Raw genomic sequence first — 17,992 nt, 5'->3', positions numbered from 1 at the left:
CGCAGGAACCAGCAACAGGGCTCTCTCTGTCACAGGGTCACTTGTGACAAATCCCAGGCATAGAACACAATTTGAAGGTAAAAGAAAAATAACAACATTTTCATCTTTCATAACAGTCCCTGAGTATGATCTTTGAATTTTGATTTATAAAATGAATACGTTGTGTGTGTATATTACAACAGTGATGATTTAACTTTATTGTACTAGTGGCTTTTAAAATTGACGTTCCAGGGACTGTGCAGGTATCCTAATTAGAGATGGGTTAAAAATGCACAATTGCTTAATGTTGCCTGCCTTTGTTTAATATTGAGAATAGTATAAAGAGTCCTTAGTGTAATTTTAATATCCTGTTAGTTATTCACACTTTGAGAAAATAATAATTAAAAAAAAAAAAAAAAAACTCAGAAAACTTCGCTTGAGGGAAACAACAAATAATTCGACCATAGTTAACAAACATGTAGTTGTCTATTGAGGATGCCATTCCTTGATGCTGCTTAAGATACCTTTGTGAGATTGGCCACGCAACATCAATGGATAACTAATCGCAGTTTAAGACTTGTGGGTGGCTGTTGTAGATTAAAAGACCCGACCTTCTAGCCAAACATCAATTGACCAGCAGAGTACATGCATAATTACATTCAAAATCAAATTTACCAGATATAGCTGTAAGTGGAATACACTCATGCCAATACCTCATTTGATATCAACAAATACCTTCTTTTTCTTTTTTCTTTTTTTTTCAAATCTAATCCATTTTCTTTTTGGAGTGGAGCCATGTGTTATTATAACATAGGCAGAGGCTGTACAGTAATTTATAGTTTAGTTTAAGGTGTCAAAACTAATAAGGCTCAAAAATTGACCACATGTCAAGAACTTGTAGTGTGATGCTTTCCTACATTCAAACGGTGACTCTAGACCTAAAGGTTATTTAAACACTGATCTGATTCTACTTTTTCACATTCATAGCCTTTTCATTACAAAATATCACCATTAGTATGTAAAGATATTTCAACAGGCATTTTCTAATTCTCCCCAAAAACCTTAATCTTATTAAAACATTAATAAACAAATATGTGTGTTTATTAATTATTTATTTATGTTTGTGTGTTTATGTATTAAAAGTAAAAAATAAAAAAAGAATAAAAAGGTATGGTCCCTTTTAAAAGTTCCCCTGCTTATTAAAATGCCTTTTTGGTTCCAGTACACTACATTGAATTCACTGGCTATGTCAGTGCAACCAAATAACAAACAACATAATTTCTGTTCATTTAAAACAGAAAATAGCTACTGGGTATTTTATCTAAACTAGTCCTAGAGTCTTCCTTACTGCGGGCTAATTGTGCTCTGTCTTGGCATAAGAAAAACAAAGCATATGTTGGTTGTTAGCCTGGGTGTACATAGCATGTCCTGTTAACTAAAGGTTTCCTTTGTAGCCTCAAACCTTAAACTTTGCTTCTTCGGGGTATATGTCAGACTTCATTTAGCATTTGTTGATATCTGGATTCTCTTGTACAGCAAAAAGGCAACATATTTTTTTAAGGGAATGCGGCTGCTATATGAGCAGTGATCTGTCAAGTTTACTCATGTAGCTGAAGTAACGCTGGAGAAGAGGCATTATACTGGAGTTAAAAGAAGAATCTGTGATCTTTGAAAAATACTTCTTTTAAGGTTTTGGTTTTTTTTATGCCAAAAAGATTCTGCAACCTTTTGTCAAGGTCCCCCAATAAAAGCAATATCCAAATGTTTGTGGTTTGAAAAAAAAAGAAGAAATCCCAAGACTATTAAATTAACAATATTATTTTATAAAAAAAAAAAAAAAAATGTAACATGCACTTAAGCTGTAATTTCTTTACTCTCCAATTATTCAATCAAGAACAATTCATTGCTATGACATTTTAGGATGTGACCTTCTTACTAGAAATTGGGCTTTGACTGCATGAGTTCATTTCTCTTAGGACTTTTCCAGCCATCATGTTGGAATGATTTCAATTACTAGACATGGCTGGATTCATACCCAGAGATTATGTACTTGTCAAAATATAATTTTCTGTTTAAATTGTTACTTTAAATGTATGGGATTCATGTCATCTTCAACTTTTTACCTACAAGTTATTACAGTTCATTCACACAATATGGATGTTATGGCTTTAAAGTTTGTACATCTTCAGTACCCATCTGTATATCCTTGAAGGAACGCAAGTTGCAAGAAAATGCAAGTCTTTTGTGTTGTGCAACCCTTCTTTACCCAGAGGACTGATTCCCAGAAGCACACAGATGATAACTGCTTCTCTCGCTATACCTGCAACAATTTAATTGAAAGAGTCGGCCCAGTCAAGCATTTCCAGCTCATGACTGGGAGACATGAAATTGATTGTCATTATTGTCCCTGTCATCTTGGAGCGTTTTGTCCCGCTGCAGAATTTGTCTCACTTCAGTGCATTTTTTACCTCCAGGAACCAGGGATTGTGTTTGAGGTTGGGGTGGAGGCAAGACTGTGGACTGCATTCACCTCCAGGGAGCTATATGTTAAATTTGCTTTGCGCACTGACTATGAGGATATGTGTTTTAGTACACTGTGGTTATTATTATTATTATTATTATTATTATTATTATTATTATTATTATTATTATTATTTCATTTATTTTCTATTTAAAGTGTTGCACTCAGGAACAATCATTTGAACAATGTATACGTTTCCTGCAGCGTTTAATTATTTTTTAACTTGTAGCAGAAAATCATAGTATCCATTGAAAAAAGAATAACAATGGAATTTTGTACCATTTTGTATTAGTCTGTTTTTGTACTTTCTTATCAGAGCCTCATTGCATGATGCCATAATAATGTCAGGAAGTGTGAGTAATTATACTTGACCTTTGTAACGTCACAGAAGGCTGGTTGTATCAATTTATTGCCTAGATCAATTTGATTTTACTGTAAGTCTACTATGCTGATATCATAAGGGGTTTGTTTTCCACCAATACGGACATAAGTTCTATGAGAAACTAACATGTTTGTTTCTCGACCAAGAACATTATGTTTAATAATACACATATATTAGTTTTAAAACTATGAATATTTTTTCCAGGCTAACAAATAATGACATAAGATATAATTTAAAAAAAATAATAATAATTAATTTAAAAATGTGGCCTTTAAAATGGTTTTTTTGGCTTGTAGAATTGCTTGCAGCATGTTGTAGCATTAACCAGAGCACCCGTTACCTAGCCCCTAGCTGTTACAAATTCAGGGCACATAGAATATGTTCTCCTGCAATGCAGAACCATTTCCCTCCTAGCCAACATTCAGGATTTGAACTTCTCTGGCAATAATAAATAGAAGAAGTCTCTCAAGACACCAGCATTAAAAGTGATTAATCATCTCTATTTTCAGTTCTCTTTAACCAGGGATTTTCCAGCAATAACTCGTTAATGATATACATAAGAATCACTTCCTAATGAAACCAGGCTTTTTTTAAAAAAAAAAAAATTATTTTATTAAAATGGTTTCGCATCAAGTATCTTAAGTAGCAATAATATTAATTATCATAAATGTTTTTTTGAATGGTACACTCATAGCTTCAGTATGTCAGATTTCAATGTCATGTTTTAATCAATAATAATGCTTAGGTGTTCTTTATAGTCACCATGTTTACTTATTTTTCTTTCTTTCTAAGCATATTCAGAGATTTCACCTCCAGAAAAATACAGCAAAGATTTCACAGTTTAAATATTTACTATTTGTCATACAGTAACTTTACATTGTGTAAGCTAAAGATGAATTGGAAGTAAATAATTGTATATATTTACATGTTCCACATTTACAATCAGATTATGTGTGTGTTAATGAATAGTTTAATCGTCATTATTTTTAAATGTATTTCTGACAATTAAAATTATACAAAGTAAGACCTCATCTGTCAGGGAGAGGTCCAAATAGACCAAAGAGCTGCTGTCTTTAAATAATGTTATTGTTCAACCAGACCAGCCATCCTGTATATTCAATGTGACAGGGCCAGATGTGACATATCGGTTCCGACACACTTCCATACCACCAGTCACTGGCTGGAGGTGACTCATGTCCTCTTTGGTTTTGTCCCCTGCTGCAGGAAAACACAATGATGCACGAATGAACCTCGCCATCGCCCTCACTGCTGCCAGGTATGGTGCTGCCACAGCCAATTACACTGAAGTAGTGCGTCTACTAAAGAAGACAGATCCTGAAACTGGAACAGAGCAGGTCTGTGGAGCCCGATGCAAAGATGTTATAACAGGTAAACACTCACCGGGGGTGGGGGCTATCACCCAGTCAGTCACAGCATCAGAATGTTATAGTTTTATATGTGGTATGTTGGAGTTGACTGGATCTTGTAGCAGTGCATTACTAAATTAGCGTACTGAAAATAGCCTTCCCTTTTAAATGTGCATTAATGGCTTGGAAAGAAAAAAAAAAAAAACTCTAAAAGGAATTGTTTGAAAAAATTACATGAATAAGCATGATTCTATGATATCTGTATATGAGTGCCCTCTGATGTTCATATGTATAGTTTTTAAAATACTGTAAAGATTACTGTGAGAGAATTTGAAAGGCACTGTTGTGCATGGATACTGTAAAAATGTAGAATTACTCCCCAATAAATACAAATCCTTATTTTCCAACATACATTTGTTAAATGTTCATGGTACTATCGTGTTCATTTTATTGTTAGCTGTTAAATGTTTTATTTATTTATTTATTTATTTATTTATTTATTTATCCAAATAACTTGTTTTACCAATTACAATTATATTTACTTCTGCTCTCTTCTAATAATATAAAGCTTTACAAAAGTATTATTAATAGTATTAAAACCAATGCAATTGGGGCTCCCAAGTGGCGCATCCAGTAAAGGTGCTCCGCGTGGAGTGCAGGATGCGCCCTATAGCCTTGCGATCGCAGGTTCGAATCCAGGTTGTGTCACTGCCGACCGTGACTGGGGGTTTCTAGGGGGCGGCGCACAATTGGCCGAGCGTCGCCTGGGTAGGCAGTTCTGCAGTGGAGCCATCAGATCTGTGTTGTCCTCCGGCACTATAGGTCTGGTGGCCTCGCTGTGGATCCGCAGTGCGAAAAATGACGGATTGACAGGAGCACGTTTCGGATGACGCGTGTTCCAGCCTCCGTTTCCCGAGTCGCCAGGGGGTTGCAGCGGTGAACTGGGATACAAATAACAATTGGGCATTCCAAATTGGGTAGAAAACCGGGGTGAAAAACCATTGGCGACGAATAAAAAAAAAAAATACAATGCAATTAATAAGGTATCTACGCTAATTTAGTTTTACAGTGTTTTTTTGTATTATTATTTTAAAGTTGTGCTCTGAAAATTCATATTTTACATAAGCCAGGGTGTGATCGTTGGTATATACGGTACATTATATATATATATATATATATATATATATATATATATATATATATATATATATATATATATATATATATATATATATATACTTCAAAAATTATATTTATTATGAGGAACTCAATTAAATTCAATACATTATCATTGTATGATTTTCTCCTTGTTTGTGGGACTGACGTGTTAAACAGATATTTCAGTTTACAAACAAGGTCTGATGAAAGTGATTATAGAGCAGTGTTTTGAAAAACATTTCTCAAATTCATTTTGACAGATCAAGATCTCACTTTATACTTTGACACAAAAAGGAAATTGGGTTTATCCAGTTCTTATTAATTACAGGCTAGTGGAGTCACATATAGACCAATAAGAAGTACTCTATTATAGAGATGTGTTCACTAATAAATTAATAATCCTGAAGTGTCAGTGAACAGAGACGAATGGGGCTGTATGATTGATGCTGTTTTCTTTCATAGGGAAGGAATTTGATGTCAGAGCAAAATGTGTTATCAATGCCACGGGACCTTTCACAGACTCGGTGCGGAAAATGGATGATGAGAAAATCTCTAACATCTGTCAGCCCAGCGCTGGTGTGCACATCGTCATTCCTGGTTATTACAGGTAACAAATGGTCTCCGGGAGCACTGCTTACTCACATTCAAGAAAATCCCTGTCATGACCAGGATCTACCAATCTCATTCCCTAATTCAAGAGTTTCACATCTAAACATCTGTTTAATTAGAAAACATTGATTTCAATGAGCAAAATATTTTAGAAGATATTTGATAGAAATGATTACCTATAAATTTGAATGCAATGAATTATAACAACTTTCTGGATGTGTGAGCTGTTTGTTAATGATGGAAAAACAACACATGACAGTAAGACAAAAGGTGCAGCAGTGCCAGATAAAGATCTTGGTTCTGAGTGAATTTAAAACCACAGAAATTAATCTCCTCTGTAGACTGTTGACAGGAACACGATTATTGGGTGCCTCCTTGTTGCAAAAAACACCCCCAATAGATGAAAGGTTAATGCAGTCAGCATGTTTATTCTCATAGCCCTGACAACATGGGACTGCTGGACCCATCCACTAGTGATGGAAGGGTTATCTTCTTTCTACCGTGGGAGAAAATGACTATTGCTGGGACCACTGACTCTCCTACTGATGTTACTCCACATCCAATGCCTAGAGAAGAGGATGTTAATTTTATTCTGAATGAAATCCGCAACTACCTGAGCCCTGATGTTGAAGGTATGTTAACAGAGAAAGTTATTTTTTATGCACTGGTTAAAGTCACTGGTCATAATGCAAAATATTATAATAGTATTAATTAATTGGCAAAGATATCAGTAACACAATGCAGGATTCATGGTATATGTGTTCACCAAATCCAAGGCCTTTTTTCAGTTATGGAATTAGCACTGATTATAAATAGCACATGTTGTTGAACCAACAACTGTTGTGGCCATATCAACCTGCTACAGACCTGGGTTTTTCTGCCAACAATAGTACCAGCTGTACTGACTTGCACAGTCTTGGAAATGTTCCAGCAGTTTAATTATAGTCAGAGGGCCTCTTTCTGGAAACCTTCTATACATGTAACAGAATACCAGTTCCAATGTTAGTGCTTTATTTAAGACGAGCCAAAAAACATGTTTGTGCATTCGCTGTTTAAAATGTTATGTTTTTTCACCTGTTTACACCATCATTATAATAAACACACTTCCTCAATTATATTGCAATCTCCTGAAATGCATGGATTTGTAATGCAATTTACAATTAAGTTTACTGAAAACTGATTGAATATGAAAATAAATGTTATCTTTACATTTTAGTAGTCATGTCTGCAAATGAGTAGGATATTTTATATTATTCTTCTGAATAATAAAGACATGAATACATTAACTAGTATACAGAGAGATTTGTCACAAAGAAAATAATATGGAAGTGTCTGTTTATATATATGACAAGTATCCGTACACACATACAACTGAATCAAATATTATATTATAGTCTTGTCGATCAGTGGTTTCAAGGGGCGCCACTAGAGAGTTCTTTGCTAAGAGCATGAAGGAGCTAGTAAAACTACAGGCAAGTTTGTCAAACCACAGGAAGAATTTATTAAAAGAATGACAGGTAGATAGCTAAACAAAACACAGTACTATTGATTTTGGAGCAAAAGTCAAATTGTTTTTAACGTGCCATTCAAAGGCTAATTATTTGATTGATTGTCAATATCTGTCTGCCTGTTCATATTTCATTGTGTGAAGTCCTGCAACACAACTATGTTTAAAAGTTAAAAAAAAAATTAAAAATTAAATGATTTGTATTTAGTTCTGTTGTTTTTCAATGATAAGCTTCATATACATATATGAATGGTGGAAGGGTTCTTGTGTGTCTTCAACAGTTATCCCCTAGGTTTGTATAGGTTTTTTGCAGACATGCTGGAGAGTCATGCATACGTTTGTATGTTTATTATTTTAGCAGCTACTACCAAAGAAACTGCATTTTCACTTGCATGTGTTTTGTTTCTCATGCAAACCACTCTGGAACATGAGCTACTTACCTCATTATGAATGTTTTAAAAATGCCCTTTGATAATGAGATCCTTAGTGCTTTATTCAGAAATACCACCAGTCCCATTATGGTGGAAAACATGTTTTAATCAATACACAACATCAAATAAATATTTAATTCTCTATATGTCACTGCTATATGAAAATGAAGTCAAGAGCTAAGTAACGTCTTGAATATATTGAGGAATGGTTTTAAACCTTTATTTATTCCCCACTGATCCACTATTTGTTATGAAAGGTTTGGCAGTAGCTTTGATGTGGGATCAAGGTATCAGACCATCAGACTGCTCTACCAAGAGTATGAGTCTTTGAGGGGTAATAGATGCGTCTGATTCATATATCTGTCTGTCTGACTGTCTGTCAGTTCTTCAAACGTCTGCATAAGTACTACAGACATGTTTGATGACAAGCCAAACAGAAATGGTATTAAATTATATAGTATTAGTATGAACTGACTTATTTTGTATCTTCTGTTGCTAGTGAGAAGAGGGGATGTCTTGGCAGCATGGAGTGGAATTCGTCCTCTAGTCACTGATCCAAACTCCAAGGATACCCAGTCCATTTGTCGTAATCACATAGTGAATATCAGTGAAAGTGGACTTGTTACAATAGCTGGTAATTGAAGATCAACTTTAAGATTCACTAAGCATGTTGCATACATCTATATTGTAAATGCTTACTGTCTGTGCCAAAGTCAATTAGATTTTTATGTACTATACTGTAATACTATAATATGTACTATAGATGCATAATAACTTTGTGAAAACAAGAGGGAATCTTACAAATCAGTGAATATCTATACCAAGACAAGTTTGATTTTTTTGTTTTTGTTTTAAATGCTATATGTTTACTTTATCCATTGTACAGAGCAGCCCAAATATTGAAAATGCATCCAAGAAATTGTCATTTTATATAACATCTTGTATGTTGGCTAGGTATGAGCTGTTTGTTTTTTTTCCTAAGGTGGAAAATGGACAACGTATAGGGCAATGGCAGAGGAAACATTAGATTCAGCCATGAAGGCACACAAAATGAAGTCCAGTAAATGTAACACAGTTGGCCTGATGCTTGAGGGAGGAAAAGACTGGACACCTACTTTGTACATCCGTTTGGTGCAGGACTATGGCCTGGAGATGGAGGTCAGTAGTGTCAGAAAAGTGTTTTACTTTTTATGTTTCAAAAATCTAAATGAATATTTATACATGTGTATATGGTTTAGCATGCAATGACATTCTAGACAGCTTCTTATGTTGTAAAGCCACAAATCAGTAACCCCCAGCAGAAATAAATGTCTAATTACAAAATGTAGTGTAAGGCAGTTTGTCTTTTATATTTTATTTTTTACATTTATATATTTTATTGTAACTGTGTTATGTATGTGTGTATATGTATGTGTATGTGTGTATATATGTATATATATATATATATATATATATATATATATATATATATATATATATATATATATATATATGTATATATGTATATATATATATATAGTAAGTTTACACATTCGGCTAGATTATTTATTTTTTTTTTTTATTTTATTTATTTGTTGTTTTTTTTTTGTTTTTTTTTTAATTTAGTCGTCGCCAATTATTTTACCCCGGTTTTCACCCCAATTTGGCATGCCCAATTATTATCTGTATCCCCGGCTCACCGCTCGCAACCCCCCGCCGACTCGGGAAACGGAGGCTGGAATACGCGTCCTCCGAAACGTGCTCCTGCCAAGCCGTCATTTTTCGCACTGCAGATCCACAGCAATGCCAACAGACCTATAGTGCCGGAGGACAACACAGGTCTGGCGGCTCCGCTGCAGAGCCACAGGCGCCCTATCGGCCACAGGGGTCGCTAATGCGCGGGGAGCCGTGGATTCCCCTGCCGACCTAAGCCCTCCCTACCCGGGCAGCGCTCAGCCAATTGTGCGCCGCCCCCTAGGAACTCCCGGTCACGGTCAGCTGTGACATAGCCTGGATTCGAACCTGCGATCTCCAGGCTATAGGGCACATCCTGCACTCCGCGCGGAGCGCCTTTACTGGATGCGCCACTCGGGAGCCCCCTTTTTTTTAAATCAAGTTAACAAGGAAAGCAAATACGTATATATCGACTGTAACATGTTTTTTTCAATATATTTTAAAAGTGAATACTACATTTTTTTTACTACAATGTTTGTGTTTTACATGATGATATTTGAGGAGCCCTGACACATATAATAAATAAGGTGAAAAGAAAATGAAAATCCTGGTCAGATATCATTTTGAGACTTAAAAAGCAGGACTTTTCAGAATGTATAAAAAGGGCAATATGTAGATTTTTTGACAGCACTTGAACTTATTATTATTTATTTCTTAGCAGATGCCCTTATCCAGGGCGACTTACAATTGTTACAAGATATCACATTATTTTTTACATACAATTACCTATTTATACAGTTGGGTTTTTACTGGCGCAATCTAGGTAAAGTACCTTGCTCAAGGGTACAGCAGCAGTGTCCCCCCACAGGGGATTGAACCCACGACCCAGAGCCCTAACCACTACTCCACACTGCTGCCCTAACTAACAATAGCAAAAAATGAAATAACTTACTGTTTGTTTAGTTCTTGCAGTTATTGTATTATAATCAAACTTCAGAGTCCATGTATCTCCATTAAATTACTTGAATATAAAAGGGAACCCTGTTTCTTTGTAGTAAAATGTTAAACAGTGTTCAGCTTGCCATTTTTTTATTTTAATCCTTAGGTTGCTCAGCATCTTGCTTCGACATATGGTGATAAGGCCTTTGATGTAGCCAAACTGGCTAAGGTGACTGGAAAGAGGTGGCCTGTAGTTGGAAAACGATTGGTGTCAGAGTTTCCTTACATTGAAAGTGAGGTGGGTATGGAGGACAATTTACCACGATAGAGCTCCAGTTACATGGGGGTGTTTGCGCTTCAACCTGTGTAGCCTACTGGCGCATTCTTCTTATTTTTACTGTGCTCAGCTGCAAAGACAACAGGGCTAGCCAGAGATTGGATAATGTTTGTTGGGTTGGTTTTTCTTGTGTACAGTTTTCTAGTAACTGAAGACATTGTATTCTGGGAGATGTAGTTGTTAGTGGAACTTTTAGGGGAGGCAGACAAGCTGTGCAGCAAAATTGCTATGCATATTTTTATGCATTTAATTTCAATTTGGTGTGTATTTCGGATTTTTTAATGTGCAAAAACACGTTAAAACAAGACCGCTGCTTATGACCATACCTTAATGAGGCTTGTATTTAGAAATTATTTGGATTTCAAGTCTAGCATACAGTTAAATATACCTGTGATGCTTAAAGACATACAGAAAAAAGTTAAACAATTAAATCTGAAAAATATACAGTTTTAAAAAAAAAAGTTTTCATGGTAGACCATGTTTCTGGAAATACTGTATCTCACGAAACAGAAAGTGTAATCGGTTCTGCTAATATGTTTCTCTACGCAATTAATTTATACATTGCTAAATTGATTTCAGGTTCAATATGCAGTCAAAGAATATGCCTGCACTGCCATAGATATTATTGCACGCCGTACTCGGCTTGGTTTCCTAAACGTTCAAGCCGCTGAAGAAGCACTACCAAGAATCGTGGAAATAATGGGCAAGGAACTGAAGTGGAGTGAGCACAAGAAAAAGGTACAGCTTTATGCATATTATTTAATGATTAAAAGCATCTGTAAAAACAATATGAATATATATGTAGAGTAGTCATGCTTAGTAATACATTAAAAAATGTTGGACCACACAATACTTAATTGCTTGAAGAATATTTGATAATTGCAGCATGGATTGTGACAAACATGTTAAAGAAAATCCTGAAATAAAACTATAAGGTGGCTTGCAGCGGTATTCTTTCAGTCCATTCCAATACAGATCTTGTTCCTTACAGTTCCTTAATTACTCATTTGAACAACTGGATTGGAACAAGGCTCAGTTCAGTAATTAAGGATATGATTGGAACAAGGTCCTGGACTGGAAAGGGTTGGAAATGCAGGTGTGACTACCACAGACACCTTCATCAGTTTTCTGTGTTAGGGTGGTTTTATGTTATACTCATAACTGTCGATTTGATTTTTTTTTTCTTTTCAAAATACAAGGAAGAACTTGAAGCAGCTAAACAGTTCCTTTATTATGAAATGGGCTCTAAGACACGTTCAGAGCAACTTACTAACACTGAAATCAACCTTACACCTGCTGATGTAGACAGGTAGAAACTTTTATATCCTAGTTCTGGTTATACAGATAATTTATATTACTATCTATTTTTTATATGTATTTTGTTGTTTTTTGTTTGTTTTTTTTAGGTATAAAAACAGATTTCACAAATTTGACAAACAAAAGAAGGGATTCATTACAGTAGTGGATGTTAAACATGTATTAGAGGTAAGTTGTAAGATGTAACATAATTGATAGTTTTGTACATATATAAGTTTGTTTAAAATATCTATTGCTTTTTACTGCCGTTCATTTCAAGTTTTGTTTGTTTAGGACATCTGGCTAAAAAACTGCTTCTACTTTCCATTTGAATATACAAGAGTTTGTTTTGCTCCATGGGTTGAGCTTCACTGCCATTCAAATGTACAGTCACTTTGTGTATTTGTATATATGGTGTGCCCAGAAATTGATTATCATACTACATAGATGATCTACAAACATACAATACCTAGTAGATGGGTGCTAGATTACAGATCCACAGTGTTCTTCCCATTCTGTATATGTCCTCGCTGCTGTAGCATTCCATGCTGTAGCTGCTTGAATCAGTAAAACTTGAACAAGAATATGTGCTAATACTTGATGTATAGATTGCTACTGGCTAGAAGAGCATCATTCAATGAGCCAATAGGTACCCACCTCCTATTTAAGCAAATCATGCCAGTTGATCCTTATAGTGTGTAATTGGAAGCATGTGTTTGTCGGCATCATTAAATCTCCTTGCGTACCCCAGAAAGTAGCATTCTGGCAGGACATGTTTGACGTGTGTGCGTGATTGCATTCAAGGACAGGCTTTGCTTAACTCCCCCTGCTGGCTAATGAATACAATGTCACAAACAATAGTATTGGCACCCAATGCTTAGTATACTAGTAACACATTAAGGACAAGCATTTAAACAAGAAACTTATTTAATTTAAAATATTCATTCATGACAAAAGTATTGGCACTCCTGCTTTAGTATTTTGTGTGTCCAAATTTTGCTTTTATTACATCTTGGTCAAATCTGGGCCCATTCTGTCTTACATATGTCCTTCAGCTCAGATTGATTCGATACACAATGCTTGGCTACATCTTTTTTCAGAACAGTCCAAAGCTGATCTTCGTTTTCTTCAGAGCTGACTTAGCTGTATGCATTGGATCGTTGTTGTGTTGGAAAATAAACTGTCTGCCAATCGGCTTACAAGCGGATGGTATCATTGTTCTTTGTAGAATGTTTTGATACATGGCTGCATTAATTTGGTCTTCAAACACCCCCATATCATGATCGAACCACTTCCATGTTTAACTGCACGTGCAGGGTTTTCTTCATTGAAGGCTTTCCCCTTTTTTCTCCAAACATACTATGGTCCATTTTTGGGTAAAAGTTATATTTTTGTCTCATCGGACCAGAACATTTTGTTGAATACTTCAGATTTTTGTTTGTATTTCTTATCTTAAGACGGTTTGTTTGATGACTTTTCTTTAAAAGTGGTTTGCAGTGAGGTCTACCTGCATACAACTCTTCTGTGTTTTGATGCCTTTGTGTATATGCACAATTTTGCCAAATGCATCTAAATCTTTCTTTAAGTCCTTGGCTTTTAATCTTGAATTTTTAACTGCTTGGACGATTCTCCTACCTGCTGTACACAACATTTTTTAATTAATGTTTTAAGTTTTACACTTTTAATGTAAATTGTGTATTTTGGTCTTTTTCGTGTGAATTAGTGGCTAATGTTCACTAAATGCTTTTATTTAATGTGTTTTCTTGAATTATCTTATCGTAAGTATTGGGTGCCAATAATTTTGTCTGACTGTATGTTATGGAGTCATTCTATCTGCAACCTATTGTTTTAAATTTGATGTATAAAGAAAATCCTTACACAGCAAGCTATGCTTCTGTGGAGGTGGTTGATCACGGTTTGGTCATTTAAAGCAGTACATTTCTAGTTAAAACATAAATAAATAAATATATACTGTATATCAATGCTTGTTTGTTTGTTTTTTTTCACTTCCAGAGCATAAGTGTCCAGATTGATGAAAACACACTCCATGATATTCTAAATGAAGTTGACCTGAACAAAAATGGACAGGTTGAATTCAATGAATTCTTGCAGGTGAGAAAACAAAATAGTAGTTTGGACACTTCTCTATCTATTTGTACAGCTTTACTGGTGTTTCTGTTCAGCTCAAACATAAATGTATGTAATGTTATGGAGGCAGGATTATAAAGATATTGATGGTACTATTGTGGGGGGAGGGGGGGGCTTAATTGAAATGTAAGTTTAATGAAGGTAGAATTAAGCAACCCACTTGACCCCGTTTGTCTATAAAAGCCAAGTTATTGTAGATTCTGGTCTAGGCAGATATTTCAAATGACTGCCAGGTCTTTCCTGCAGTGTGACAATGATGAATGCTGAACATGAGATAAATTAATGCTGGGGATTTTGGTCAATGTCAGCCCTTTCTTCACTGTGTCAAGTTAAACAAACAAGATCAAGGCAAAGGAAATGGTAATTGTACCTCCCGAGATAAGCCCCATATAACCGCATTGTAGAAGCTGAATGCAGAAATTCTAGTCAAGCCTAGCTTTTGAAACTGTATTTAATATTGTCACTTGAATGCAATACCATAACATTTCCATTAAAAAAAAAAAAAAATAATAATAATAATAATAATAATAATAATAATAGTCCATATGACAGTAAGTTTAAAGTTTTCATCATTGGAAGAAAGATCCTTTTTTTTTTTTAAATTTATACATCATACACGTTTAAGAAAATGTTTTCCTTAACATGAATGAGTCTAGCTATTAACTTAACTTCAGGCATGTCCATGCTATCAAATATGTTATTGGCAAATGTTATATAATGTATCTCTATGGCTATGTTTACAACAACTTTTGGCACCCAGAATGGAACGTTCTTTTCTAGAATTCTGATGTCATCATATCATAATTGTACTATAGTTTTCTAGATTTTGGAAATGCACATTCCAAATGTGGAACGCCTGGAGTGGTTAGGCCAGTGCCAATTTGGTACGATTAGCGTTGTTCAATAAGTCAAAAAGTATCAAAGTATCAAATTCCAGAAGAATCATCAACCAAATCATTCTCAGAAATTTCACAACAGATATCTCTGAATAATCTCCTAAAAAAAGAAAAACAAATTGTTATATATTGGCTAGAAAAAATAACAGAAGACATACTAAACTAGCATGATGCTAGCACAAAAAGGCAAACAGTTGGCAAGATTATCCTCTTTTGCATGAAAAAATACTAATAGACTTTAACACTTGAATGAGAAACTAATGTGAAAGTCACTCTTCTGCTAAATGCTTGGTTGCAGACTATTTTAAAAGCATTGTATTGAGAGTTTGGCTTATTGCAGGGAAAGTCTTCAGAGTGTTCAGTCTTTGATTTATGAAAATTTTAACTGAACATTCTGCATGTTTAAAGTAGCAAAAAAAACTCATTTTTTCAGCCAAAATCAAATCAAATGCAGAAGTTAATGTATACAAAACAGATATAATCCTCCAGTGGATTTCAGCTTAAACTTTATAGTAATGTGAAGAAAGAATGCAGGTTGTGGAGTTCGAACATCCATTTCTGTGAGAGTATTATGGGCAGACATGGTCTTCCTCAAGAAGGGCATGATTTGACTTCTAACCAGGGTGCTGAGAAAGCAGAACATGCTGCAGCATGATAATGACCCCTACACACATGTGAGTGTGTTTTAGGGAAGAACTTCCTAAACAAGAAGAGGGTCCAGTGGCCAGGATGGTACGAGTGTCCTGAAGTGATCACAATTCCAGCACGGTGACTTGCTCTTACACCAAATGTTAAAACAGATTGTTGATTCTGTTTGGCTGAAACGCAAGTCTAAGAGTGGCTTAATAAAAATAGTTGCTGTATTTAGAGGTCTATAGCACTCAGCTGTTGATATACCAACAATGAATTAAACTTTGGCAGGGGTATTTATATAAACCATTTAAATGCATTGAAAACAAGTGAGGTAGGTGCTTCTTGAAAATGGTTTTGTAGTTCTCTCCCTGGATTCCACATGGATGTAAACTGTGTGCTCTACATGTAAGTGTTTACAGTCATATCCTGTGACATAATAATGCAGTATAGTAAACCTGCCACTATAACATCATTCAAATTGTTTCTTTTCCTTTGTCTTGTTTTGTTTTCCAGCTTATGAGTGCTGTCCAGAAAGGTCGCGTTTCTGGTAGCAGATTTGCTATGCTGATGAAAACAGCTGAGGAGAACCTGGATGAGAGAGAAGCTGTGTCTGTGGACCGCAGTGGTGGAGGAGTTTAAGTTATAAAGTGCCAACTGAGCCCTTGAGGTCCAAAAAATGCAAATCTGCAGCTGCTGCTCCTGTTTACTGCCAGTTATCCAAAACTTACTGAGTGGAGTGGGGGGCTTTACTAAAAAAAATAAAAAATAAAATACACCCAATAAACTTTTTCAGCAGTGAATTTCCTTATAGGCATTCATTACAACAGAATGTACTACTTTACTATTTTTTTGTTTCTCTTCTTGAAAATAAATTATTCTTGTCCAGTGTCTGAAGTAAAACTATAATTGAAATATATTATATATATATATATATATATATATATATATATATATATATATATATATATATATATTATATTATTTATTTTTTTTGTCAAAATGGATGTCAAGCTTGACATAAAGTTTTAGTGTAGTTAGTAAGCATCTATATTAAGATCCACTGCCATTTAGATCATTGATTAGACCCCTTAGTCTCTTTTATAGTTTTACTTCCGAATTGATGATTTGGTTTATGATTGTCTGTTGTGTCAGTGTTCTGCCAGAGTATGCCGTAAACGTTTTTAATATTTAATCTTTTAATGGACCATTGTTTTGTTTGTTTTTTTTACCTCCTTTATTTGCACATTTTTATTCCAACTTAAAAAATATGCTTCCTACATATTAAGCATTTGTGACTATTAAAGTACACAGATGTGTATGTGCTTGTCTTACAATGATTTACTTTTGAACTATCCTTTGCAGTGTTGTGTTCAGTCTTGTATACTGTACTGCTGTGCCATTTTGTACCAATTTAAGACAGTAAGTAATTATTTTTATATCAATTTGTGTACACTCTTTTGGTAAATCGAATGTATTTTCAGACAAGTAGGTCTGCTGTTTAAATTACAGTAATTTTTTTCATACTTTGTCAGCATCTTAAAATATCAGTTGATTTTTATTCAGTCATTTTTGTCTCGATTTTCTTGATAAAAAAAACACTACTAAATGCAAGTAAAATGAGGCACACCAACAGAATGTATATCGGAATATTCTGAACAATTACGGGTGTATGGGAAGTGTTTTTTTTTTTTTTTTTAATCTAATTTTATTTTATTATGCTGAATGGGATTAAAAATGGTGTCTGCGACATGGTTTTAATTTCTGTATCTGTCTTTGCACTTGGTGCTTTTATTACTATTAATTTATTACTTTGTGGTAAGCCGAGTGAGCTGCTTGCATTTATAGAGTAATAAGGGAATGTATTTAATGTGCCTTGCTTACAAACTCTGTATGAATTGAGAGCATGAATCAATATTACTGATTAAACTGTACACTCACTGGTTTTTAGCATGCTTAATTTCACTGTCTCTATAAATAATATAATTATTGTCTCATGTAGACTTTTAAAATAAAGTTTTCATACATTTGCTTCACCCTGTCTTAGTGGTTTGAATTTACCCACTCTTCAAATGTATTTGTATTTTATTTATATTCAAAATGCATTGTAGTTTATTAGTTAAAAGTCCAAAAATAATA

General features: G+C 34.6%; 1 protein-coding gene across 6 annotated transcripts in view; it reads left to right on the top strand.

Annotated features, from left to right (window-relative positions):
- Positions 1–17,889, top strand: part of LOC117426874 (glycerol-3-phosphate dehydrogenase, mitochondrial-like) — a 40,266-nt gene extending 22,377 nt beyond the window's left edge. For all 6 annotated transcript variants that reach the window (XM_034045032.3, XM_034045031.3, XM_034045035.3 and 3 more), the window contains 11 exons: positions 4,107–4,271; positions 5,870–6,014; positions 6,455–6,648; positions 8,454–8,588; positions 8,937–9,112; positions 10,713–10,844; positions 11,463–11,621; positions 12,083–12,192; positions 12,290–12,368; positions 14,193–14,291; positions 16,370–17,889. In XM_034045032.3, the coding sequence (XP_033900923.2) occupies positions 4,107–4,271; positions 5,870–6,014; positions 6,455–6,648; positions 8,454–8,588; positions 8,937–9,112; positions 10,713–10,844; positions 11,463–11,621; positions 12,083–12,192; positions 12,290–12,368; positions 14,193–14,291; positions 16,370–16,495 (1,520 nt within the window). In that variant the 3' untranslated portion in view covers positions 16,496–17,889. The remainder of the gene's footprint in view (positions 1–4,106; positions 4,272–5,869; positions 6,015–6,454; positions 6,649–8,453; positions 8,589–8,936; positions 9,113–10,712; positions 10,845–11,462; positions 11,622–12,082; positions 12,193–12,289; positions 12,369–14,192; positions 14,292–16,369) is intronic.
- Positions 17,890–17,992: the final 103 nt, after the last annotated feature.

The sequence above is a fragment of the Acipenser ruthenus genome, chromosome 11, assembly GCF_902713425.1.
Source record: "Acipenser ruthenus chromosome 11, fAciRut3.2 maternal haplotype, whole genome shotgun sequence".
NCBI lineage: Eukaryota > Metazoa > Chordata > Actinopteri > Acipenseriformes > Acipenseridae > Acipenser > Acipenser ruthenus.
The sequence above is the reverse complement of the archived record's forward strand: the minus strand, read 5'-3'. Positions and strand labels throughout refer to the sequence as shown.